The sequence below is a fragment of the Netta rufina genome (assembly GCF_964035555.1).
Source record: "Netta rufina genome assembly, chromosome: 1".
NCBI lineage: Eukaryota > Metazoa > Chordata > Aves > Anseriformes > Anatidae > Netta > Netta rufina.
Genome location: NC_140123.1, coordinates 146,172,660 through 146,199,681, shown reverse-complemented (window position 1 = coordinate 146,199,681; position 27,022 = coordinate 146,172,660). Strand labels below are relative to the sequence as shown.

The 27,022-nt window shown below is 38.2% G+C and overlaps 1 protein-coding gene across 4 annotated transcripts in view; it reads left to right on the top strand.

Annotated features, from left to right (window-relative positions):
* The window catches only part of DGKI (diacylglycerol kinase iota), a 174,806-nt gene that overhangs the window by 25,640 nt on the left and 122,144 nt on the right, over positions 1-27,022 (top strand). For 3 of the 4 annotated variants that reach the window (XM_084303472.1, XM_084303471.1, XM_084303474.1), the window contains exons 2-4: positions 11,728-11,836; positions 22,240-22,335; positions 25,572-25,646. In XM_084303472.1, the coding sequence (XP_084159598.1) occupies positions 11,728-11,836; positions 22,240-22,335; positions 25,572-25,646 (280 nt within the window). Of the gene's footprint in view, positions 1-11,727; positions 12,088-22,239; positions 22,336-25,571; positions 25,647-27,022 lie in introns of all 4 variants that reach the window. The other variant, XM_084303473.1, reaches the window with a different exon arrangement.

The following is a 27,022-nucleotide window of genomic DNA, read 5'->3' as shown; positions in this document are numbered from 1 at the left end:
CTCAGAAACTGGTCTTTTTGCTTTCATAATAAAAACAATGCATAAATGGGTATTATTTTACTTTGATCCCACGGCAGTCTTGTTCAGCGACTTCATTTCAAATCAGTATTTCTCTCCAAATGACTCTGGCAAATAAATAATACCCTAACACAGGAGCCAAGAGCATGCCATTACAAGTCCCCTTTGTATTGTCAAAATCTTTCAGATTAAAAAAATGTCCAAGTAGTGTGGCATGACCCACTGTGAGGTTAATGTCCAGATCTGTCCCAGCTCTAGGTGTGCTGGAGTTGCGAGGCTGCTGTCAAGTCGTGGCATCTGAGATTTATCTGACCCTGAAGGAGCACCATCCATTTACTCTCCTTTTCTGGAGCTGTATAGGCACTACTGAAGTAACATCCAGCATTACAGTAGCCAAAAAGATATTAGAGGAAAATAAATCTTTTCCTCCCTGCTGTTTGCTTGTTATGTGCATTTGACAGTGCTTTGTCTTGTCTCTCTTAGCTTGCTTATATACAACTGGTGAGTCAACAGGGAGGAAGAAAAAGCCCATATGTATATTTTAACAGAATTTAGATGAAAAAAGAGAAACTGTTTAAAGGGCAGGTCATGAGAAAAATGAGCATTTTTGAAATTGGTTCCAACAAATAAAAAGACTCCAGATACAACATCGTTTTAATTAAAGCTAGCAGAGCTGCTAATGACTGCTGAAGACCTCCGCTCTCTTCTCACCCACGAAGATCTTTGCTCTAGCAGGTGGGACATCTGCACTTCCTCGCCATCGTGTCACCCCAGAAGCTTCCCCAACCGAACACTCAAAGCAGACCTGGGCATGGCCCCATGATGGCTGTCCCTTGGAGTCAGAGGGGTGCAGAAGTTTCCCTCCTGGCTGATGGTGCCTTGGAGTATCACCAGGGCACCGCTTTAGTGCCCACAGCATGCTGAAGGCAGCAGGCCCTCCATATAATTCCAGAGAGATTTGTAACGTTACATGACACAGACGATGCTTTCTTAATCTGATGTGAAATGCTCCTCCGGGCAGAAATGTTAGAGTCTGGTACAAAGAGATTGATTTGTGAATGGTTACACGTAACTGCAAAGTTGATTATCACAAATAAGCTTAGAACATAAGTATTTTTGGTAGACAACTCATGTTTTATTCAGGACTAAATGAGTATGAATTGATGTTTTATAAACACTCTGGGTATTCTGAGGTTAATGCTTCTCTGACTCAAGCCCTTCTCTGTTTCTCCTGCAGCTCTAGAAGTTTATTTTAAGCAGCTTCCTAAGTTTTCTGCTTTCTCTGCAATGAAAGAGGGTGGCCACGAGCATATTGTCACATCGGGTGTGACATCAGGTGTACTTTTTTCTTCTCACTTTGGTGTTGCCAGCCAATTGTTGAGGAGTGGGGTGGTTGTCAGAAAGGCAGTGACTTATTATGAATTAGTTTTACTACCCAGATCACTCATTCCTTGTTCAGGCACAAGTTCCATGAACAAAAAAGAAGGTGTTTTTTGCTTCTGTAAAGACCTGAAGAACTATCACCAAGTCTCCAGTCTTTCATCCTGAAACTTATTAAAAATAGGTGAAACCTTTTGATTTAATTGGATGAGCTTTGCAGAGGCCCTGCAGGAGCAGGATGCTACGCAGACTTGCTCGGGAATCTCACTTTTGTTTTGTTTTTGTCTGCATTTTACTTACCTTCCGTCCTCTTTCTCTACCCTGTGCTGTACTTTGTCTCAGATGCAGGAATTGGGAGCAGTGGGCATGTGTCTACTTCCTTGAGACTTAGGCTGAGCCATGCACACAATGCCAGAGGAAATGGAATTCAGAAATGCTGTGGAGGGGACAAAGGCTCAGATTCATGGTAGAGCTTGTTCACTGCTGTGAGCAGGAGTTAGGGGCCTCTTGCTCCAGGTGCTCAATACATAAGGTTGCCTAAGGACAGCACTGTCTGCTGTTGAACTGTATATTGAACTGTATAGTCTTTGTGGTGAGGAATGAAAAGAAAAGGGTACCGGTTGATTTTTATTTTTTTTGGTCTCTGTTTTTATTTCTCATACTATCCTGGAGAGGGAGGGTGAAACAAAAGCTTTGTCATATCTCAGTTACTGGCTTCCTTCCTTGGAGAGAAAATAGAATTTATTTTTATTTATTTATTTTTTGAAGATAGTTTTAGTTTTTATCTGCCTTTCTCAAGTGTCACTCTAATGAAAAGTAAATGTATTTTTTTTTCCTTTCTCTCTCTCTCTTTTTTTCCCTCCTCAAGAACCATGCAGGCGAAGCCTGAGCTTCTATCCATGCTCTGTTATCTAGACTCTCTTCTTTCTGTAAAAATCGTATTTGGAATTTTAAGTCTAATTGGCTTTTCAGAAGCAAGACTGTTTGTCTGTCCTTTGTGCTTTCAGAATCTCTTGTTAGAAAAACTGTTTTCCTAGATTGTTTTAAAGCTTGCTTTTGTTCTCGATCATTTCTTCAGTCCGAGGTATTTGTGTGTCCTGGAGGAAGAGAATTTGATTCTTGGATCAATATTTGGTAACAAAATTCTTCTGGCATAAAACACAATATTCCTCTATTTAATCTACAACCTAAAAAACTCTTGAAGTATTTCTCACTTGACTAGTGATTATGGATTTTTATTCCCTATTTCAATTTTTGTTTTCATACTCTGAAAAAGGAAGTTCTTTATTTTTAATCCATGAATCCCTTATATTTACTAAATGGAAGCTTGCAAATGGGGAACAAATGTGGAGATGGGTAGTGAAGATTTCAGATTGTTTCCATATCCAATGAAGAGAGACTACACAACAGAGAGGAAAAACACTTAATGATTCAGGCTTATGGAAATAGATTCTAAAACGTTCACATTTGTAACAACTGTCTGTAGCTTGCAGTGCAAAACTGCAAGGCACACATTAGATTTGTAGAAAAGAAAAAAAACAGAATACTTCATTACATAGTTTGTGTGAGGCCATATAGTTCTTGAGTCATAATGACATTTCAGCTTGTGTAAATAGCTTATGCCAGCAGAGGATCCAGGTCTGATACAGAAATTACCTTAAATTAGTTTATTTTTGAAAGCAATGTGCTAGCATCTGAGAGGCAAGAAAACATTTTCAGGACTAATGTTAAAAGATAAAAATAAAAATCTTCTCCCCTTCCTTTTTTTTTTTTTTTTCTTCCTAATTTGCTCTTCCGAATTAGTGAGGATTTAGTACCATTCCCTCCCTGTCTTGCATTGTTTCCCCCCACCCATTCTTTATCTTCTAGATCAAATGAAGAATATTTGATGCCACCAAGAATCTCACTCAAAAAAATACTTCAGTCTTTACTTATTTTCCTCTGGTTGGCAGAGTGCTATTATAGATTATCAGTACCCCTTTTGAAAATCAGTATATATGATTTCAGCATATGATAGAAGACATAAATAGCATAATTATACCATAGTCATCTCCATCCAATTTGCTCATCATTTTGTATCTACAGTAGAACTACAGAACACAGGTCCTGGAATATGCTATGATTTTGTCTGGACCAAATGTATTTTCATGAAAAGGCTTCACACTCAGACTCCTTTGCTTTCTGAAACAGTAAAAACATATCAATCTTCTGTGATGCTGATGTCCATTCTGTGATACAGCTGGAAATCATTTATACTCAGAGTTCCCTAGAGCGTTTCTCATTGTTTACTTGGAAAGACGGTGATTAAATTTTATCATCCCAGTTGCTCGATTGATTCCAGAATCTCTGAAATTTGAGATTCCAAATCGCTATGCATGCCTCTGTCCTAACATAACCTCAGTCAAAGAGTTTGGACCAAAGAGTTTCAAGATTTCTAAATCAAGGCATTAAGGTGCCTTGATCCCTTTAATTCTGTAGAAGGGTAATGTAAAAGTTGGAACTTGTAGATTCAGTTTTTATTCTCTGGATAAAATGTGAAAGTCCTAACAACAGTAATTTAAGGATTTATACAGGGAACACATGGGATGAAAATTACAAAAAAAAAAAAAAAAAAAAAATCATGAGAGGAGTGAAGAACTGGTGTAGATGCTCAGTAGAAATAAAAATAAATAAATAAATAAAAATAATAATAATAAAAAAAAAGGAACAACTGGACCAAATAGATGGGTCTTGACAACTTCATGAATGCAAACATATGATAAGTTTGCCTAACAGAGAAAAATTTTCCAGGTCTTTTACAAACCTGGCATTCAAGGCTTTGAACACTGAAGACTGCAGAAAAATAAAGCAAAGCAATTTAGTTCAAGAAAGCATTTTTTTTTCTTCTTCCTGCTTTCCTAGGCACCTTTATTAGTCTCTCTCATGGTGAATTACAGGGATAAAGGGCATTCTTTGTCTTTGTTAAATTACTACCTGCATCATTTCTTTCCTTTCCTCTTCGCACAAACTTACATTGACATTTCTGTTATGGCAAGGAGTCCTTCAAGGACTGTCGCTTTTTGCCGTAAGAGGAATTACCACATTTGTACTTATGTCAGAAACAGCATATTTAAGTAAAAGCTTGGGAAGGACCTTGTTGATCCTAAAATCTAGTTGTCTTCTACTGTCAGTGTCCCCTTGGCAAGAATTGATAAGATGATGTAAGCCTTTAATGACTTCTGAGAAGATGGACTCTTGATGTAAGAAAAGATTTTAAGAACTGAGGAATTTAGCATAACCCTGCATCTAATTAAATCCATAATTTACTTTTTAGAAGGTAAAAAATGGCACTTAATATATGCCTACGAGTGAAGCTGAGCAGAGAGTAGAGAAATTAATACGCTGGAGAAATTTGGCTGGCATTTGCACTACTCTGACCTGTGCTATTTGACACTAAACTAAGCTCCAAGCATAACTGTAGGGCAGTGGCAATTTCCATGTTCGTGCTTAAGAACCCACCAGCATATTCATAATGCAGGCTGGGATTGCCTCTTTTAACACACAGGTTGTTTCATAATCTATTTGGGATAGGAAAAGTAACCTACTACTTTTGTACCCAGAGTTTGGGGAGCAAGAGTACATTTTAAAGAAGTATCTCTTCATGTGCAGAACACAGGAATGGATGTGTATGCTCCGAAAACACAACACCATGTGGTAGATGCTCTTTTTTGTCCTGATCAAACTTTCGGCAGGTCTTCTACTCCTTTTGTTTTATCTCCTCTTTAGGAGACTCTCCCAGGAGTCCCATGTATTACTTGTGTCTCTAGTTGATTTGCCGTTTTATGGAGAAGTGATGACAGAAAGTCTGGCTGTCTCTCTTTGGTCAGCTAAAATTTGTTTAAATTTTAAATTTGGGTATGGTGTTTTATTTGGTAATCTGGGTGCTCCTACCAGAATTTACTCAGGGATCTGACATACAATAGTTGCCTCCCAGCTTTGGGCTTGCTGCTGGAAATCCTTAATTAGATAATTAGTGAAATTTATTTCATTGTCTCTAGGTTGGTCTCTTGCGGACGTGAGCTGTCTTACTAGGTGGAGAAGGCTGAAGGCTGCAAGCAGAGCTGGTCAGAGCTGCTTGGAGCTGCAGCATTGTGTGGAGACAGAGCAGTTTCCATGCAGATTTTGTTGTGCTGGTCTGTGTGTCGAGGAGTTAAGAGTGAGGGAGGAAAGGATCTGCTGAGGATGTTGAGTGGTTGGGAAGCTACCTACATCTCTGCTTTTCCATACCCTGTTCCTTGGGCTGTCAGTGACATGCAGAAGCGGGTATTTATTGGAGTCTATTTCTCCTTACCACTAATTGAATTTCTTGCATCAGTGTTCACCGCTGAGGATGCCTGAGAGTGTTGTAGGCTGAGCTGTTATTTGTGTGGATGAACCTGAGGAAAATGGGAGACTTAATGTAAGAGGATGAAGAATACATTGACATAAGGGCCAATAACTAATCGATAGGATTTCATCTTGCTAAGTATTCTGAAGGAATCCAAACAATAAATAGCTGAGAGAGCTTTATAATCTCTCTTTTAAATCATCCTCAGTCCAAAATGAGCAGGGGTGATCACATTAGGGCTTACATGGTGCTGCTGTGGGTAGCCCAGCAGTAAGTTCTAATCTGTGAGGTAAACTGGTAGAGCTGTTGATAAAATGCAGGATTAGTAAACACAGAACTGAACGTGATGTGCTGGAGGAGAGCCAGTGCTGCTTTTTTCAGGGAAGCCAGGGCTCATGAGCCTCGCAGACATCACTGGCAGAGGCACCAGGGCCATGCCCTGGGGTGGTCTGGCTGAGGGAGTACACACAGCTTCCATTGAGGTGGGGGGAAAAACTCCTGGTTCAGAAAGTTGGGGTAAAAGGGATCTTCATGTGCTCAAATAACAATTAAAATGTAGCATGCAACCAGGGGATGGGTTTTCAAGTGGTAGGAGGTTACCTATGGGGACCATGGGGTAATGTAATGGGAACAGTGCTGTTCAACACACACTTTAATGGCCTGGCAAAGAGCAAAGTGTGAGAGGGGCAAGCTTGCTGCTGCTCTGCACAGCCACTTGGGGTGACCATAGGCTGATCGGTAAGTTGCAGAAGGATTTTCTGATGAAGAAGGCCATGAATTGCAGCTGAAAGTGAGACTGATGAGGGAAAAGTCATGCACCTGAGGAGGTGGGGAAAGTTTAAAAATTTGGACTTTTTTTTAGCATTTATCACTCAGGAAAGGGATCTTTGGATAAATGAGTACTATGAAATGGTTAATTTTATTCTCACAGTGATAGGTGAGTAAAAGGCTGAGAATATGAAGGAAATAGAAAAAGAGAACAAAACACGAAGTTTGATGATGTCACTGAATAAATTTTGGTACAGCCAGAACTTGAATACTTCTTGTTCTGGCAATCCTACCAAAATAAATAAATAAATAAATAAAATATAGAATTTAGCTAGAAAATGTTGATAACGTTGGAAAAATTTCAGCACCAGCAAAAGCCCAAATGGTGTAGGGTGCTTTCAAGTTGGGGGAAGGAAAAAAAAGGATGAATGAGGGGGTATCTGAACAGAGATTCATAAAATCACAGAAGGTGTAGAGAGGCAGATGATTACTCACTGTTCCTCACAATATGATACACGGATTAGATTATCAAACAGAATTTTAAAAACAGACAGAAGGAAGTACTTTACACTGCCCATAATCAAATTGTGGAGCTCATTACACAGGCTGCTGTGGAGACCAAGAGTATAAATGGTTCAGGGAAGGACCAACACATTCCTAGAGTAAAGAGCCATTACAGGCTATTAAGCACAAAGGTCTGGAAGCAGCCTCCAGCTCAGGAAGTCCTTAAACTACTGATTACTGGAAGCTGGGACTGGACTATGTCAGGGGAAGGATCACCCAATCTGTGCCAGTGCTTCTCTAAGCACCTGCTACTGGCTGTAGCCAGAAAAGTAATAGCGGACCAGACGTTTTTGTTTATTTTTATTTTTTATTTTTATTTAACTGAAGATGGCTCCTTTCATATCTAATGCAGGAAAAAAAAAAAAAAAAAAAAAAAGAGAAATCTTGAATGTTACAGTGGATTTGAGATGTTGCCCTGTAGTTAGCTGCAAAGGAGAACATTATATGCCTTGAAGGCAAACTGGGAACAGCAGGTTGCAGGAGTGCAGTGCAGTCAGTGGAGATGCATGTGGAAAACTGAAATAATGTCAGAGTTTAGCCAGTACATTTTGTTCATGACTTTCATAAGGACCAAATTGCAGGAGTGAAAACCACCTCCAACAGACTCTGGCACAAAGATTGTTCATATAGAGTGCAGGTACTGGCTGGCTGTGTGCAGGAATTTTCTAATTGTGGTTGGCAGACCTGAGAGCTTGCAAGTATAGGGTTTGTCTACACTGAATATTTAAGAAAAACAGAGCACTGTAACTTAAACATTGTTATACAACGGACTATTCTTTTCTTGCTAAATATCTAGGTTATCTCCATCTGAGAAAAGACGCCCAAAATATGCCTCCTGGTGGGTGTCCTTGCCATAGGCCCTGTGGAAGTCAATCCTTGTGTTCTTCTGATTTCTCAGCCTTCCATCTTAAAGACTATCCTAATAATAGCTAATGTACACTCCTGTGAAAAGGAGGATAATAACCCCAGCCTGGAAATGCAGCAGCTCCAACCCCAGTGATGGCTGAAATCATGCTCAAACCTATTAACCATGTGCAGCTCTACCGTACTCTTTCATTTGCAGGTAGTTTTTGTGAAAATTTAAATGAGACAAACACTACTGACTAGTTGCCTTGTATGGTCTTTGAGGATTTGGGCATAACTATTCAGTATAAACCAAACATTGGAGGACTTTTTTATGTGCAAGTTGGAGGAAAAGGCCAAATTCTGGGATATAAACTCAAATATCCCCCTAATAAAGTATATATCCTTTGATTTAACAATTAGGTTGTGTCTTGCCTGACTTTTCAGCAAAATGAAAAAGTTTTTTTTGTTTTTGTTTTTGTTTGTTTGTTTTAATGCAGTTGTTATACTTGCCTAGCTTGTATGCCAGATTTCTTTTGGTTTCCAAGGCAGTTGGCTTCTGTGTTGGAGCTTCTCTAATAGCATGAGATATGGAACTAGTATCAGAATTTTTTTATGCTGTATTTTTAATGACATACGTGTGTATGTACACCTATGCTTGTTCACAGTAGTAGTGTGTGAAATCAGTTGATAATACCATCTATTGCAAATTACTGCTACTTGGTCTGTAAAAGTAATTATGAAAATACAACTCTTTACATTATGATGCAGCATTTCCTTGCTGCTTGTTGCCACGTTTGTTTATTCTCCTGAGTTTGCAAGCAGGCTGGTGTGCCCATTTTAGCAAAGTTGTGGACTTCATTGTCTGAAGAATGGAATATATTAGGAAGATACAGATTCACTTTTCCTGGCTATCTCTTATCAGGTGAATAGTGATTACTCTCACTTCTATGGGGAAAGGCTGCCTGTTGAGCCTCTGCTTTCATTCATGCACTCAGCACAGTAGAGATGAAATTGCTGGGGAAGATAACTGAAAGCCTCTTGTTACCTTTCTATTGGAAAAATGCCAGATGGTGTGATGTGCTAGTTAGGGCAATATGCGATAGTCAGCTGGATACTCTGCATCTGCTCTGTTATTGAATTTATTCTGCACTTCTTTCCCCTATTTTTCCCTCTCTCTTCTGAATTAAAATTTTTAGAAATGCACTTGCTTGCTCTTTAGTCCAACCTCTTATATATGTGTATAAATATATATATTATTTTTGCTTTTGTGGTGCACACTGTGTTGTCTCTCTTTGTCCCAAGACAAAATTCTGATAAGAACCTGTGTGGGAGTAGGCATTTTTAGCTTGCCCTTGGGTCTAAATGTCATTTCTGCCTAGTTCATGCAATATCCTGATCCCTGAGATCATTTTAAGGCTTCTGTGTTCAAACAAAGTTGAAAAAAAAAAAAAAAAAAAAGCATTTCCATGCCTGTGTTTTCCAGCCAAAGCCCTAGATCCAGCCTGGCATGCGAAGGAATGGCTGGCTGTTTGCATAAAGCTCTGCCAAGTCTCCCCCAAAAGACTCATTGACCTCGGCTTGCCTTTGAGTGGGTTCTGCTACAGGAGGCTTACACGTCTCTAATTCTGACTTGAAAGAGTGTCGAAAGCTGGATGCTGTGATGCCTGTAGCCATTCATTAGATATATTCACCTAAGTCTGCTGAATTTGCCTTCCAGCTGGAAGCCTTGTCCTCAGACTGGTCAGATGAATTTATTCATGGAATAGTCATAGCAAACTTTGCTTTATTAAGTTATTGTAGTGGAGGGATCCAACTTTACTGGTTGTATTGCCTGACAAGTGATAGGCTGTGAGCAGAGTTAGCTGAAATGTTGGTCTTTTTCATCAAATAAAGATTAATTGCTAACACGTATTCAGTCACTTTTGCTTAAGTACTTTGCACAAAGTAGAAACTTCCTCTGCTATGAGGGCAGGACTAAGTAACCACTAGTTGAGTTTATTGCTGTCAGTGATGCAGGATGGAAAATGTGATGCAGTCCCATTTTCACCAGAACAAATTGTAATGTTATAACTGACTAGACAAGAGGATGTATCATTGTGTGTAGGAATAATTAATAACTAAATTGATAGCAAAACAACATGGAAGGAGACTGCCAAATATTGGACTTTTTTAGAAATATTTGAAAATGTATTTTTGTAGTTTCTTTTGTTTCATTTCTTTAAGGCCTTCAACTGGTCATTGAGAAGGCATGTTAGATTATGTTGTGCTGAAATATATGGCATACAATCTTTTTGGCTAAATTGTTCATTCCTGATACATTGCCAAGTAGTGACAGTCTTTTCATTGGCTTGCTTGTTCTAATGGGTTTTAGTCAAATGTAAAATATCTTGGAAAAACCTTTTAATGTCAATGTCTTTCCCACTGTTAAGTGGAAAGGGAACACTGGATGACCAGAGGCTATTGTTAATGTGCTGAGTTGCTCATGCTACCCACAAGAAAGGGAATTTAAGACATTCTGACTCAGCCCTCTTGTTTTTTCCGGACATATGCTGTGAGCAACGATGCTTCTGAGCTCCTTTACCATGGATATGTACTGCACTGTATATTTTCAGGACAATGAAAAGATTTATTTAGCATATGGCTGACCTGGATTGTCATCACTGGCTCAATTGACCTTTATTGCCATGGGACAGTGGTAAGATTAGGAGATGCTATAAATAGCCATAAATAGCTGTTGCACTGTGGGAGTGGTATCACAAAAATGTACTTTACCCAAACAGACTGTCACTTCATTTTGTGAGGGATGAGTGCATGGGGCATATGAAAGGAGATCTCTCTTTGAGATTTGGTTTTTGGTTTTGCTTATTTTTAAGTCCTGTTCTAAATCATTGCTGGATCTGTAAGATTGTTTTGGCTGCTGCCATCAGCTGCTAAAATATAAAACACAATAGTGTTATGAAGCTTTATGAATCCTATCATCCAGGAGCAGCTGAACTTTGTATCAGCAGTGTGTTGTTCTCCTACCTAATGTCTTGCTATTCAAGACTGATTTTGCAGGGTTGAGTGCAGCTGGGGGAGCAGCTTGGTGGAAATGGTCACAGTCCTTGTGAGCTCCAGGAGTGCTTCTGGTCCACATCTGTGACCTTTGAAGGAGGCCGTATTTATGTCTCAAGAAGGGCTTTGGAATAAAAAGATAGAATTGAAATATAAGTGGAAAGCAGCTGTAATACCTTGAGGGCATGCTGATATGATCAGGAAGGGTAGTGCATAACTCTCTTTCCTAAGTGGTGTCCCAGTGTCATGTTTACATATTCTGATGCTGAATGGAAGACTTTCCTCAGCCTACAAAGTAAAGCTGCCAGATGTTGCATTTTTGGCATAAACTCATATTTCATTCCTCCAATAAAAGCTATTTGGAATTATGCATAAATTGATTCAGCAGGTTCTGCTGGTATGTAAAGAATAAGTGTAATGAATGGGGACTCCGCTGAAACTGGCAAACAGAACCATATGCAGCCCACTGGATTGATGTTTCAGCTTAGTGCCAGATGAGTAACTGATCTTCATTAAACAGTAATTTTCAGTGATCAGATTACTTTATGCTTTTCCTAAACTGCTTTAGCAGAAGATGGCATTCAAGCACCATTTCACCCAAACTGAAATTAGATGCTGTGCTTCCTCTTCTGATTTCTGGAGAAGGGTGGGGTGGATAATAATATTGGATGATTATATGTGATATATGCACCATTTATTTCCTTTTTTTTTTTTATCTTTTTAATTTGCAGGAAAGCTATCTCCAGGTCAGGCCTCCAGCACTTGGCTCCTGTGCATTCCCTCAACATTGCAGTCTCCAATGGACCTGTGAAGGAACCAAGAGCAGCATTAGAGTGGACTGTAGGTGTTTGTTTCTATGGCAATGTATTTGAGCTGTATCTCTGGCTAGTGCTCCCTCCAACCCTAAAACAGCATTACACATTGCATCACTATCAGAATTAGTGCCGGTTATTAGGAACTTTTATTATGAAACAAAGCACATGGCAGAGACCTGAAGACTTGTGGTGACTTGAGCAACACAGGACAGAACTGTTAAGACTTTCCACCTTGGGAACTGTCTGGCTACATTTGCCCACTGCTGTCTTGACAAGGTCTGACATCCAAAGGTGAACTGATTTTAGCACAGCAGGATTTTGTATTTTTGCTTTGTGGGCCAAAATTTAAGACTCAGAATACATGTTGGGTTTGCTGAGTCTGTAGGAGCAGTAGTAGAAATCTTTGTTCATAATGTTTTGCAAGCATTGCAAAATGTTGTTTGGGTCCAAGCTGGGCTATAGACACAGAGAGAGTGTGTTTCTATCTCCTCAGTCTTGCTTCTCCTGCTTCTGTTTCTGGACCAGTTCAGAAGGGGCTGGTTTAGCACTGTCTGCACCTTCTCATGTGGTTATATGCTGGTGTGTGTTGAGAAGCTGAGCCTTAACCCAGGAGGTCTAAATTAAACACCTTTCAAATTTGTAATTTAAAAAACAAACAAACAAAAAAACAACCTTCTTAAAAGTGTCACTGTCTGCTACTCATTTTTGCCAGGTGATTCCTCTTGTAATCTCAATACTTCCATTTTGCATTTTAATTCCTGGCATGGGAATTAGATGTTGATCAGTGTCTCACATCAGCACTGCTGCTTCACACTTTGACTGGAGAAGTGAGGCATGTGGGGAAGGGCACAGGATATGAGTGGAAGATACCTGAGGATGGGAGGAACCTGCACTGACCAGCTGTAGTAACTAGTGAATGTGGGGGAGAAATGGACTTCTGCAAATCAGAGGTGCAGCACAAGAAAAAGAGATAATAGGGAGGTGGTTTGGAGGTGTGAAGAAGCTAAAATGGATGGAAGTTTATAATTAGTAATGAATGTCAATTAAAAAATATATATACATTAAATTTTCAATTCTGATGTTTATTTCCTGAGGTGTATTTAGTAAAGTGAATGGCTGTTTGCATTAAGATATATTGGAGCCAGATAGGAAGTCTTTGTATCGAGTCACTGGAAGTTATCATTAATCAGTGCATATTGTATCTCCATCTATATCATCCTGCTCTTTCTTTTGGTATTTCCAACATGATTCTCCGAGGACCCATGATGGGAGATCTTTCCGAAGTCCAAGTGGCATGAACATAACTTGTTGCTTGACCTTTCAGCAGAAAATGCAGTAGGAATCTGTCCTTGTCTTCACAGTAATGATGAAAAAATTCTTGGCTATATTCTCCATTTTCGATTATTCTTAGCAAATGATTTGCCATTATCAGATGGCCTTGTGAATGGGACAGTGATTCAGGGAGTGGGATTTCTGTTCCCTGCTCTGCTACTGACCTTGTGAGTGAGCTGATTAATTGTTTTGCCTCTTGGAACATCAGCTGATCTAGCTGTAGAATGGGGGTGATGATTCTGATGTCTTAAAAGACCCTTTACATAAAAGACTCTTTACATAAGAAACAATATTATTGCATTGCTGTGATTACTGTCTATCATCCCTGAGGCTTATTTTCTCTCACATACTTACAGATACCTAGTTTCATCATATTTTCTACACCTAATTCAAGTTAACGTGCAGCTTCTTTTTAAAATTCAATGCTATTTATTCACAGCAGTCATACAGAATATATTCTCAAGATTAGGTGATATTATAGCCAGAGGACAATGCAGAAGATGCCTTACCAAAAGGAACCACCTTAACTGCTTGTCCCCGTGATATGTTTATTATGTCCAACCCCTTCTCTATCTCTCCACGATTTTAGGCAACCATCCTACAAAATAATAATAATAAAGTTAGCAATAATAAATAAATAATGATCTAAGCAATTGTAGCCCAGATCCTCAAATAAGTATGGATTGAGGCACCTCATACAGTGCCTGCATATCATTGAGAATCCTGGTCATTTTTTATTTTTCATACTTCCTTTTTTTTTTTTTTTTTTTTTCCCAAGGAAAATAACCATAACTTTTTGTGTGAATTCATCTTGTAATTTCCTTCTAAATGCTGTCTTCTAGCTTTTACTTTCTTTTTGGTGTCTACAAAAAAATCTTGACAGTCACTAGGATATTAATGAAACTGGCCAAAGCTGTGTCGTTATTTTCTTATATTTGCCCATCATGTATTTGTTAATTGGTTAAAGTCTCATCTTCTTTTTAGTAGGTATTTATTGGACCATGAGCACACAGCCTCAGGACCCATAGCTATTATGTCCCTTAAGGGGTATAATAAAAGCATGCAGCTTCCATTCTTGGAGTCAATGAGAAAACTTTAGACTGGTCTGTACTTTATGTACTGTGAATGCACAACACAGTTATGTAGGTGCAAACTGAATGTTCTCCAGAGGAGAAATATTGTAACCTCAAACCATAAATTATCATGTTAAAGAGAACAAACTTATAGGTCTTAACAAGAATAAAAACACTATGCAGATGAGTAGAAGTTAAAAGCTATAACATTTAGTGATATGAAATACCAGTTTTGGAGGATTTACATATACCTGCTCCTGTAAAACTAATTGGTTGAGAAGGTCTATTTAGTTTTATAGGATGCTTTAACATCCAAGGAAAAAAATATTTTTTCTATTTTCTACCAAGCAGTAGAAGATTGTAGGGCTATGACCTCACCGAGATCACAGAGACATGGTATAATAGCACTTGCATCTTGAATGTCAAAATGTATACACGTGGACTTTTTAGGAAGGATGAGGCTAGGATGGTGAGGAGGGGAAGTTGTCCTTCACATGTGAGAGTAGCAAGAATGCTTGAAGCTCTGCTGTGGGATGGATGATGAAATTTATGAAGAGCTTATGTGTCAGGATTAGAGGGCTTACCAGCACAGGTGATGCTGTGGATGCCTGCTTCGGATGTCTTTAGGAAGAAGGAGGTGATGAGGTCTTCAGGCAACTGGAAGAAGCCTCGTGTTCACAGGCTCTGGTCCTCAAGTGAGATGTAAACCACTCTGATATTTGCTAGAGGAAGAGCAGGGAACAAGCAGTCCGGGAGGTTTCTGGAATACATTGATAATTTCCTGACATAAGCGACTGAGGAATCGATGAGAGGACATGCTCTGCTGGATCTCATATTACAAACAAGGAAGACCTTGCAAGAACTGTAAAGGTCACTGGCAATTTTTGCCTTCAATGACTGTGAGATGGTGGAGTTCAGGATCCTGAGAAAAGGAAACATGGCAAACAGCAGAATCCCAGTCCTGGACTTCAGGAGAGCAGACTTTGGCCTGTTCAAGGACCTGCTTGGAAGAATAATATGTGATATGACTCTGAAGAGAAAAGGCGACAAAGAAAACTAGTTAATACTCGAAGATACCTCCTCCATGTTCAAGAATCATCCATCCCCACATGTGGTACATCAACCAAAAGCAGCAGAAAGCCTGCATGGATGTGCAAAGAGCTCTAGACAAAACTAAGACAGAAAAACAGATATAAAAACTCAAACATAAAAAAGCACACTGAGTTGGAAACAGAGTCAGGCCAGCCAGGAGGAATGTAGTCACAAGCACTGCCCAATTGCACAGGGATGGATTAAGGAAAGCTAGAATATATCTGGAGTTGAATCTGGTAGGAACAAGAAGGGCAATAATAATGGCTTCTGTAGACATATCAATAACAGTAAGAACAAAGTAACATGCAAAGAGGACAGAGCCATGTTATTTTCAGTGATGTCAAGTGACAGGACAAGAGGCAATGGGCACAAACTGGAGAACTGGTTCAGGAAGCACGTTACTATGCAGGTGACAGAGCACTGGCACAGGTTGCTCAGAGAGGTTGTAGCCTCCCACGTTGGAGATACTCAGAAGCTGCCTGGACATGGTTCCGGGCAACCTTCTCTAAGTGTCCTTCTTGAGTAGGAGGTTGAACCAGTTTATCTCCAGAGGTCCCTTCCAACCATAACCATTCTGTGATTCTGAATGCTGTGGAAAATTTTGGGCCACTGCTGAATGGGTCAGGGATTGTGGTGACAAAAGACATGTAAAAAATATGTCTTCAATGCCTTTTTTCTTCTTCCATTTTTACTGTTAAGACCTGCCTTCAGGAATCCCAGCCCCCTGAGACTAGCAGCTGAAGCAAGGAACTTGATGGAATGCATGCAGGGAGCTGTCTGATATCATTGCAAGTCAACTCTACTGTCTTTGAAAAGTTGTGGTGATCAGAGGATGTTCCTGAGGACTGCAACAAAGCAAGTGTTACTCCTGTCTTCAAGAAAGTGGAGGAACCAGGGAGCTACAGCGATCAGCCTTATACTGATTCCTGGGAAAGTGATGGAGCAAATCCTCCTGGAAGCCACTTCCAAAAATATTAAGGATCAGAAAGTGATTGGGAGTAAGCAGCAGGGATTTATGGAGGGTAGATTATGCCCGTCCAACCTGACAGCCTTCTATAATGAATTGACTGTCATGGTAGATGAGAGGAGAGTAATGGACGTTACACTGCGTTTTGCAAAGCTTTCAACACTGTCTCCTATACACATTGTTGTAGTAGAAATGATGGAGTTACGGGCTAGATAAATACAGTGAGCTGGCCTGAGATAAAATTGTAATCACTGAATGTGACTTTGCAATGAATCTATTGCATTGTATTCTGAATATTTTTGATATTAATCAGTAGTGTTGACCACTTATTTTCATGGACAGTGAGCGTTTGTATAAGAGCCTAGTGATATATGACACTTAAGATAATTAACACACATTAATATATTAATATGTCTTCTGCATATGATGAAGTATTTCCCTCACTAACATAGATAAATGTATTTCTTTTCCGTGTGAATGGTTTGGCTTCTGTATCATCATTTCCTAAAAGCTATACTCATTTTTACACCAAACGATATTTCCCTTTCGTTACAGTTTCTGCAAGACTAAGTTTTGTAATTGGGAACTGAAAATTCAATTGAAAATACATGTACATCATCAGATGCTCACATGAGAGAGGAAGACCCTGGGGTATGGGTATTCCATTAGTCACATAAAAACATGACAAGGCACTGGGAACTTTAGTTCCCCTGAAATAGTGATGAGTGCAAGCCCATGCATACTTAAAAAAAAAAAAAAAAAAAAAAAAAAAAAAGCTGCAGAAATTTTGTGTACGAATGACTTATGAAGCAATGTGTTCAGGATCAATAATCCTACATTGCTGTTTCTTTTTTCCTGGAAAAGAACTAATGCTCTTTCTAGAGAGATCAAAGGAGGAAAAGGGGGCTGTCATATTTCAAAATGGTGGCCATCTGTAATTTCTCAGAGGTATAGAGGTTACAATGATATTACAGAAAGTGCCCTTTCTAAAATATTTTTCCCCATTGTTGCCAAAAAGACTGAAGTTGAGCTACTGTCAGCTAAAATAATGGTTCATGAAAGCATAGGGAATCATCATCTCAGTTGATAGCATCTGGACATTGCTCCTCCATGAAGACAAATACAATTGTTCTCCTTTTGCATAAAGATAAATTTTCAGATGATGGTAATGACAATCTCAAAAGCTCAGCAGAGAATACAGGAGTGGGCAATGGATGCAGGGACATGGGAAAGCCTGGTGGGGTGGGAAACAAGAATAGCAGAAAACAGATGGAGAATGTGGTGAACCTAAACTTAAAAGCTGAAGCTCCCTAAAGTAATTCAGAATTTTGGATATTCATATCTTCAAGGCTGCTTTTTTTTATCTTTTTTTTTTTTTTTTTTAAATAATGATACAGTATCATATCTCTGTTTTGGGTTTTACTTTGTTTTATATTCATGCATTACACTTGTAATAATTAAAGAGAAAGTGATTTCTACAAAAAAAAATATTCTCAAATTGAAATGTGTGAAGATGGAGTTAAAACTGAGAATATAAGTCAACAACAACAAAAAATGTTTGGGATATTTTGGTTTCCAACATGAGCATTACCAACTCTGAAATTTCAAGGTTTAGAGTAAAACATAAGCCAAGCATAAGAAACAGACAGTTGGGAAAAAGACATTGAAACAAATTTGTTTCTGCTTGATAGTGCCCTTGTCAAGAAAAGGGCTAAATCTGATCATTTTTGCTTGCAAATATGTTTAATTACATTAGTATTGATGAACACTAATTATATATTAATCATAACTTTATCATCCAAATGTGTATGTGTAAGAAGATTGATCTCTGTCACTGTAGTGTTAACAAAGGAAAAAAAAAAAACACCTTAATAATGTATCTTAGAAATCTATCTTACAGATTTTTTTTTTTTTTTTTCAAATGCCAGCCATGGCAGGAGTGGACTAGAGCTCCACTCCTGTTACAAGGGCTTTTACAGGTCCTTTAAACTAAAACTTTGGGAGGACTGGCTAATCTGTTTGGCTGAATGTCCATGTATCCTTAACAGCAAATTCCTCAAGTTTGTTTGCATTGCCTTTGAAACCATAATGACTGCAGCTTGAAGAGCAGTAAAGTATGGAGATACTGGAGGGCTTTAGGAAAAAACCTGTAATACCTGCTCTGTCATTTAACCATGCTGGGTCACTTAAATGAAGAAACCAAGTTGACGTAGTGAAATGTGCAAAGCAAGTTATGATCAGATGCATGCAATTACATTGTTCCCAGACTCCTAGTCCATGATTTCCTGTTTTTCTTTCACTCTGGGGGGGGGGGGGGGGGTGAGGAGAGGAGGGGGATTGCACATTTCTTGTTTCATATGTAAAGAATGTTTGTCATACTGAAACTATTTTAGTTTGCTATAAGGTGGTAGCAGATCAAGAACAATCAAATGGGAGGTCTCCATCTGGGAGAGCATATTGAGTCTGCATGGCCCCTGTGGGGCAGGCTGCATCTGCCAGGAAAGCACTGCTGCCTCTGCCTCAGTGAGCGGGGGATCTTTCTCATCACAGGGCATTGCACACACTTGCAACAGTTGGAAAGCCAGGTGAGGAATCAGAGTTCCCAGTCCTCCTTTTAACAGGCCATGCTCATTCTTGTTTTATCCAAGATGATGGACAGTGTCCCTTTTCTAAAGAGCAAGTCAAAGCAAAGCACATCAGCCTAAAAGCATGATTTGACATATCAGCTAACCTGTTCTAATGCTGGGTTGGTACCAAAAGCATCAGTTCTACTTAACCCACCACTCCCTGTGTCAGATCCAGCAGTTGTGGGATCACAGGGTGAGTCATTTTGTCTATCTGTTTTAGTAGGTTTTTTATTTTTTTCCCAGCAGTAGAACTGATTCATGTATAGCTTCACAGCCACCAGATCTAACACGAGGGAAATGGCAAGAGCATGAGAGTAGGGTCTGTGTGGTCAGGGACAGAAAGAGGATGGCTGCCTCTTTAGCTGCCATTTACGCCTAAACCCAACATAAAAACATCAAGTGCGAAATGAACTAAACTGGCAAATTATTTATGAAAAGGTTGCTGAACTCAAATCTTCTGCAGAAAAATCTCTGTCAAAATCCACATGTGATGATGTAGACTTTACTGTGCTTCAGTTTTGTGTTATGCAGAAGCTCATTCTAGAGGTGATCCCAGTGATCTCTGTCAGCTTATGCATTGGCAGGCGGATACCCTTTTGTCCAGTAAGTTGTGGAATACTGCCTGTAAATTTGAGCGGTAATACCAATTTGTTGAAGTCAAAATGCATAGTATAAACGTATTGATTTTTTTCAGATCTTCCTATTGTAAGTGAATGAAAAATTGGGCTTGGAAAAGGTCAAAGCATTTTCCTTTGACTATATAATTTTGATTTTCATAAGCAGTAACAAAACATGCCATCTGTGGTACGACAGTGCCGTGTAAAATTCAAAATGGTGAAGTCCAAATAATTCCTTTTGATCTTATTGAGACAAAGTAATTGGCAGTCAAATCTCTTTGGGGGAGGGTTTTGCTCTTTGGGAAAGCTTTTTTTTTTTCTTTTTTCTTTTTTCTCTGATTCAGGATGAAAAGATTTTTGAGATGTCAGTTTGCTAGAATTGAAATTGTGAATTTTCTTGCACAATGTTGTGAAATTGTTTGTGGCAGTGGATATCTGGAGGCACAGATCAGGTTATTTACACTCTTATTATCTAGTCTTGTCTGAACTCTCTCATTGCATGAACTAGAAAGGTCATCCCTGTAGACTACTTACTTTATTTACACTGTGATGGAAAATCAGACATGAATCTATGATAGAGCCTGGGAACAATGGAGAACAAACTCAATCAGTCTAAACTAGGTTATGGAAATAGGCCACTTTATCTTTAGAAATCCTGGATGGCAAGTTATGTGCATGTAGTCTGTATGAAGGAATATTTAATCTATTTTTTAATGGAATTTTTATTCCTGATTAAAAGTTATGTCCCAGGAGCTTTGAGCTTTCTTACTTAGCTTCCCAAGTTGATCCTTCCTAACCATCTTTTATAATCTGTAAAATTGAACTCTGGGTTATAACGTGAGCTTGCATTCCCTGCTACTTCAGCAGGGAAACTGCTCAGGTCAAACACTCTGAGCTCATATCCTCATGCTTTGGTCCTCGTTCTATCTGTCTCCTCATAAACTAGACAGGAATTTAATATTTTGGTCAATACTGTGGGCATAGTAATTTTATTAGCATGATGTGACTAGGCTTCCATGAAGTGCTGTAAAACTGATACAGTTCTTGCTGGGGAAAACTGCTTTAATATAAGCATAAACTTGAAGGGAAAGAATTTCTAGTCTCAATATATTTTTATCGTCCGAGTAAGGCTTGAAAACTTTAAGTGAGTTCAAGTCCTTGGAAGCTATTTTGAATTATGAAGCCTCAGCTCTAAGCTATTATGTACTGAACAGTACAGTTCAGGAAAATCTCTGTCCCAAAGAGCCTGTGATTCAGGCAGATGATAGGATAAGAAGGAATGAAGGTACAGAATAGTGTGCAGCCAACTGAAGTTCAGTTAGTGCAATGGCAGTAGACTGGAATCCACATCTTGTTTTTGTCCAGCTCCTAGTGCTGAGAGGTAATACTGAGTATGATGTTAATGGGAAAATTTCTGATGAAGTTAGGTGGCCTGTGGACAGGTAGGTCTCTCACCAGAAAAACCTGTATTGTTCTTTTCCTTTTGTTTTATTGGAAGTGAGCATCATATTTGTGGTAGGCACCATGTGCAGATTTGCCTAAATCTTGGCTTTTGTGGATGCATGTGTACTCCAGAACACAAAGGATTTTGCCACTTCTGCTTCTCTGTTTTACTTAAGAAATCCACATGGCAAGAGAAACTTTATCGTTTAGTCACTTTGAAACTGTCAGTGGAATTTAAAATAAATTATTTTAGCCAAAATGGCTATTTCAGAGCATCCTGCTGTCGGACGCCATCTGTTTGGTAAGCGTCATCGTTTGTGACTTCTGCAGTGTGGGAACCAAATGTCAGAGACTGTCAAAGCGTTTTCCATCATGCTCTAATTCTGGCTGAGCAGAAATCCTGTTTATTCACTTTGCTCAAATAGTGTACAGTAAACTTCTTAGTCTTTTTAGCTGAGCCAGAATTATAGCAGAGTGAAAACCATAGTCTTTCTACAACTGAATTTCCTCAGACCAAGAATTTTTAAAGAAGTAAGGGGCAGATTTGGTTAAATGAGGAGACTGCTGAAGAAAATCAGATTGCCTTGTTAATCACTAATAACTATCAGTGTGCTAGGTAGATTTCTGAGAGTATTGCTCAGCTGAATGCATCATACTTTCAGATAAAAATTTAAAGTCTGGTCTCTTCTGGATAGTTCATATTTTGTGGATGTTTTCATAAGCATGTGCTGAGCCATCTATTTTAAAGATTTTATTTTTCCTTGTCTAAACTATCTTGTCATCCTAAAGCAATATGTCATTTTTGCATTTCTAGAGCCAGTTCTTGGATTTTGGAGCTTTTGTAATTGAAAGCTCACTAGTCATCATTTAGCTTCATTTCTCTTGCTTTCTATTTCTTTAGAATTCTGTATACGTCCTATAAACTCATAAGCATCAATTGATGAAATTTAGAGTCTCAGTTAAACTAGGCACAGTGGGAAGAAAATGGGTGAAGTCTTTCTGTGCTGTTCATTGAAATAGTTTGGTTCTCACTGGTTACAAATCATTCCTTGCATCATCACTTTGAAGAGGGGTGTTCAGCTAGCTTAATATTTTCATGTCTTAGTGTTGCAGAAAATCAAAACAACACATGGTGTGTTTACTTATTTATTATTTATTTTATTTATGGTGAAAATAGGATATAACATTTTTTCCTTCTCTGTCCTCATGGCTGAATTTCACAAACCAGTTTAACAATTATCTTTTTTTTTTTTTTTTTTTTTTTTTTTTTTCCATAGGAAAATGCTGTGAATGGAGAGCATCTGTGGCTGGAGACAAATGTTTCTGGGGACCTCTGCTACCTGGGGGAGGAAAGCTGCCAAGTCAAATTCTCAGTGAGTTATTTTCAGATTTTCTTCTCTGCTTCTGATGTAATGAGCCTGACTTTGAATTGGTGCACTGCTCGGAAGCTTGGTAGTTTGAAATGTTTGCTTCTGTTGTTGATGCCTGTGTTCTGAAAGAAAGAATGCAAAAAAGACAAAAGACTGCTGATTAAATACTTCATTGCATGGAAAACAAAAAGCCCCAAACAATTTTGAATGACCCAGATTATTTACGCAATGAGAGTGAATTTAATGCGTAGTTTTGATTAATATGGCAAGAAAAAAAACTAAGATACTGAGATATTTCAGAAATGTTAAGATGAATGAGCCTATATCATTTATATATACACACATTATCATTTGCTGGGATGTCTGAGCAGGATTCTGATCACATTTTTGTGATTTTCTCATTGCAAGTATTTGAACTGAATTTTCTGAACTATTGAGTGCACTCACCAGCAATGAATAGAATATTCAAAGTTGGACTTCTATTGAGGCTTTTCTGCTGTATATTAAAAATTTTCATTGGCTCTAACTCATGTTCCTCTATTCTTTGACTATGGAGTCGCTGTTATACTTTCTACTTTCTTCGGTAACTCTTCATTTTCCTAATATTTAAGTTAAATTGCTTCAGCAGAAGAGATGAAAAGAAATGAAAAAAAATATACTTCCTTTGGTAAGGTGAGAAATTTTATTAGAGAATGGCAATCCTGTGTTCAAACCCTTGCTTTGAATCAATGCACAAGTGAGTTTCCTGGCTCTTGGACTGCAAAATGTAATGGGAGTCTTTCTTTGTGATGTCTGTGAATAGTGCTTCTGCTTTTCTGCGATGCTGTCTTTTTGCTTCATTTAAGCCCCTGCTGCCTGCCTCAAAAAAAACGCAACAAGAACTCAGATCACTTGATTCAAACTGAGGTATTTTGATTTACCAGTTACCTCCAGTGTTAGTAGCACATTGTTTGATCCAAACCAGCAGTGATTCATGTAGCTCCAATTTCTATGATTCTAATTTAATATCCATCTCCCATAACTTCTCAAGCAAATTAGTTACTTCATGGTGTAAAACGTGAAGGACAAACCTGGGAAGTGTGTGCTTGTTTACAGAGACTGCTGAAGTCGCAGATATTACGATACATACTGTGGGGTAATATTCAAGTGAAACGTCATGTGTTTGCCTTGCAGTTACACTGGTCCTGAGGCAATGGGTTTGGGCAAAGGCAGGAGACAGGATTTTTGTCTGCCAATATGACTGTTCTTATGTTCTTAATAGAACAAGTAAACATCTTCTCATGATTTAGCTTATTGAGAGTAGCATGAAAATGTTATAATGTGTTGCATATGACTGCAAGGCTGAGACTTAGATTTTTAGAAGAGCATCTCTACGGAAGGTGGAAACACTGCCTGTAATAGCTGGTGAATTACACCCACTGACTTGCACTTTTATTTGGTAATGTTGGAGCATGTTTTACATGGTAGCATTTAGGAAGTCACATTTAGGAAGAAGCAGAGTTTAAAGTTGCTCAGTTTTTAATTGCCTGGCCTTTGCTTGACCTGACTGAGATTATTTTCTATTTTAAGTACTATTGGCTCCCTTTGGGAAAAGTGGTATCTGTTTTTATAACATGTTACAGTGCAAAAGGCTTTTGTTAGTTTAGAGAGACGGAGGTGGAAATGCAGTTAATATTATTTGTGGATGGTTTAATCTGAACTGTCAAAAAGATAATGCTTCTCTGGTTGCAATCATTTGAAGACATTGAATCTTTCATGTCTATCCTGATTTTTGTTTGTCTTAGCTCTTTTACTTGTGGCCTATGTAAGACCAGAGGTTTTTAATGGAGAAATGGCCAAAAATATATCTAAGCTATAAATGAAAAGACTTTGTAAAAAATGCTAGCCTATACAGAACATTAATTCATATTCTTTGGAATATGGAGCTGAAATTTTGTGATAAATCAAATAAGTCAGAAGTAGTATAAAAGACAAAGCCTGAATTTTTACTATTCTCTCAATATAAATGGCTTTAACTACTTATAGTGCCACCAGCAACATACTCAAATCAAGATATTCAAAAGTAGCTGCTTGTAAGGCATTATCTTTATTTGATTTTTGCAGTTTTTCATTGTAGGGATTGATTCCTGTGTATTATTCCTCAGTCTCTTTGGTAAATACGGAGACTGGAAAGTTAACATGTCACAAAACACATGAAATATTGGAGAGTTATATAGTGCCATGGTTCTTCTGGTGAAACATTAAAATGTACAAGGAAGCACACAGAATGAGGGTATTTTTACTTAATTATGAGACTCCATAAAAATTTTAATGACTATAATGTAAGGCAAAGATGTGTTTTTCCCTGCTTCTTCTAGAGTTTATTTACAATTTACTGAAAATTCTAATGAAATAATTTATTAGAAATTTAAATTAACTTAAAAAAAATGAATGTAAAAATCTTAAACCAGTCTCAATATACTGTGTGTTTATAACATTTCTGTCCCTCAAGTGCAGGTCTGTAAATTAAAGTTTGTATAAAATTAATTTCATCTGGTTTATTAAATTGAGTATATGCAATGAAAAAAAAAAAAGAAAAAATTAATGTACTCTCTCTCCTGGATGCGTTCTCTTCTCTATGTTATGCTTTGGCCCATGGGAGTCAATGGAAATTATTTTAAAAGCCCTACTGAAATTAATAAAACTAACCAACATAATTAGGTTGAGAATTTTGTCCCTGTTGTAACATTTCATAAACGTTTAAGAACATTCAGTGAGAAGGTTATCATTCTCAGATAAATGACTTCATTTATTTTTTCTACAAGGCAGTGGTCAAGCACATCAAAATCAATATTGTATGATAAAGATGTGATGATATACTCTTCCTAATTGGTCTGAGTCCTCTGACTTGCTTGTATGTTTTTTCTCTTCTTTTCACTGGCTCTGCCAATACTCTTTGTAGGCTGCTTGCTCTTAGAATGGTGATCTGTGCTGTAACCTCCTTATCTGCTACCTAAAATGAGACTAGTACGGTTAGTTCACAAGCTGGAGTACCACTGTCTTCTGTCTTTCATGAAGTCCGATTTTTAACTGGAAGAGCTTCAGAATCCTTTTCCAATATACAGGACAGCTGAGAACACCAAGATGAAAAAATGTGTATTCTATAAAGAGAAAAACATCTGTTTCACAGCTAACCTTTTTTTTTTTCCTGTAGAGAATAGTGCACCTCCATCCACATACTTCTCCTTTTCCTCTTGCAGAAATCTGCTCTGCGGAGGAAGTGTGCTGCGTGCAAGATTGTGGTCCACAATGCTTGTATGGAGCAGTTAGAGAAGGTAAGACATTGCCATCTTCTGGAGCATGATGCAGGCAACACGCGTTTATTTAATTCTCATACTGAGCTTTCAGTCTGGAAAACACCATATGCCAAATTAGGTTTTCAGAGCTGTTTTGACAATGTATTTGTTAAAAAGTTGACTTAAAATTTCAGCTTATCTTTTAAAATAGATTTTTTTCAAACCCTGTGAACCGTTAGGGGAAAAAAAAATGCTTTCACATTTTTATAATTAAAGATATTTTCCTTTTATTTCTAGATTGAAAATTGAAACTAGAAAATGCAGTATTCTGTCATGTGCAAAATTGGCCTTTCAAAATTCCCAGCTAAACCCAGAATAATTCATCTTATGACAGCTATATTTATTATGAGCAATGCAGCATAAGGTGCTACTATGAATATTTTCCACTGTATTTACTAGACTATGCTGTTTTCTCCTCAAAGCCTCAGAAGTAAAATTCTTGTTTCTGAGGTATAAAACATGAAACTTTTCTTTATAGTGCCATTATTTCTATGGACATCTTTTCTGTTTATCAACTTCTTCAGGGAGCCCTCTTTCCCTCCAAGTGCTTATAGAATATTGATTATGGAGTTCAGGCTTCCCATCAGTGTTTCTTGTTCATTACACCTAACTGGGAATGTGAAAAAGGAATCCTCCCCCTCTGCTGTTTTTCATTCTTGGTGGGGTATGTGTGATGAAACAAGTGGGAATATACCCATGGATTTTATAGGAGCTTCATTTTCACTCCTAGATGTTTTGCAGTGTTGTTCTCCATAAAAGAAGTTGATGCAAAACAAATTTATAGCAGCAACCCTTTGGAAAGGGTTTTTATTTTCCCAGTATTTGGGCTTGTGTTGACAAATGTCACAGTGATTGCCATAATACCAAGTTGGAGAGGTACCATTTCCACCCCCAATGCTTTTACCCACAGTGAAATTAGCATTAGCACATGCTTTCAGCACAAAATGTTACCAGTGAATTTTTCATGACTTCCAATCATCAGGGATGCTGGCTCTCCATAGCCCAGTACGGTGGTGGCTTTGCCAGCAGTAGCAAATGAGCACTTAGATAAAACCCATTCTGTTGAGCTTGTCTATGCTATTCTAGAAAACATAAAATTCACCTCTTGGCAGAAGGTTGTTAAGTTTGCATGCATCTTAAACTCTGTGGAGTTTAAAACTGGTATATAAGTCTTCTGTTTTTCTCTGCAAAGGTCTAAGTTGTAAGTAAAATAAATTTAAGAAATAGAGATCTTTCTAACCTACTAGGACTCAGAAATGGAATGATAGATTACAATTCCTCATGAAGAGCAATGGAGGAAGACAAATGACTATGGCTACAGTTTGTGTTATGGCTTTGTTTTCTTTTTAAGTAAT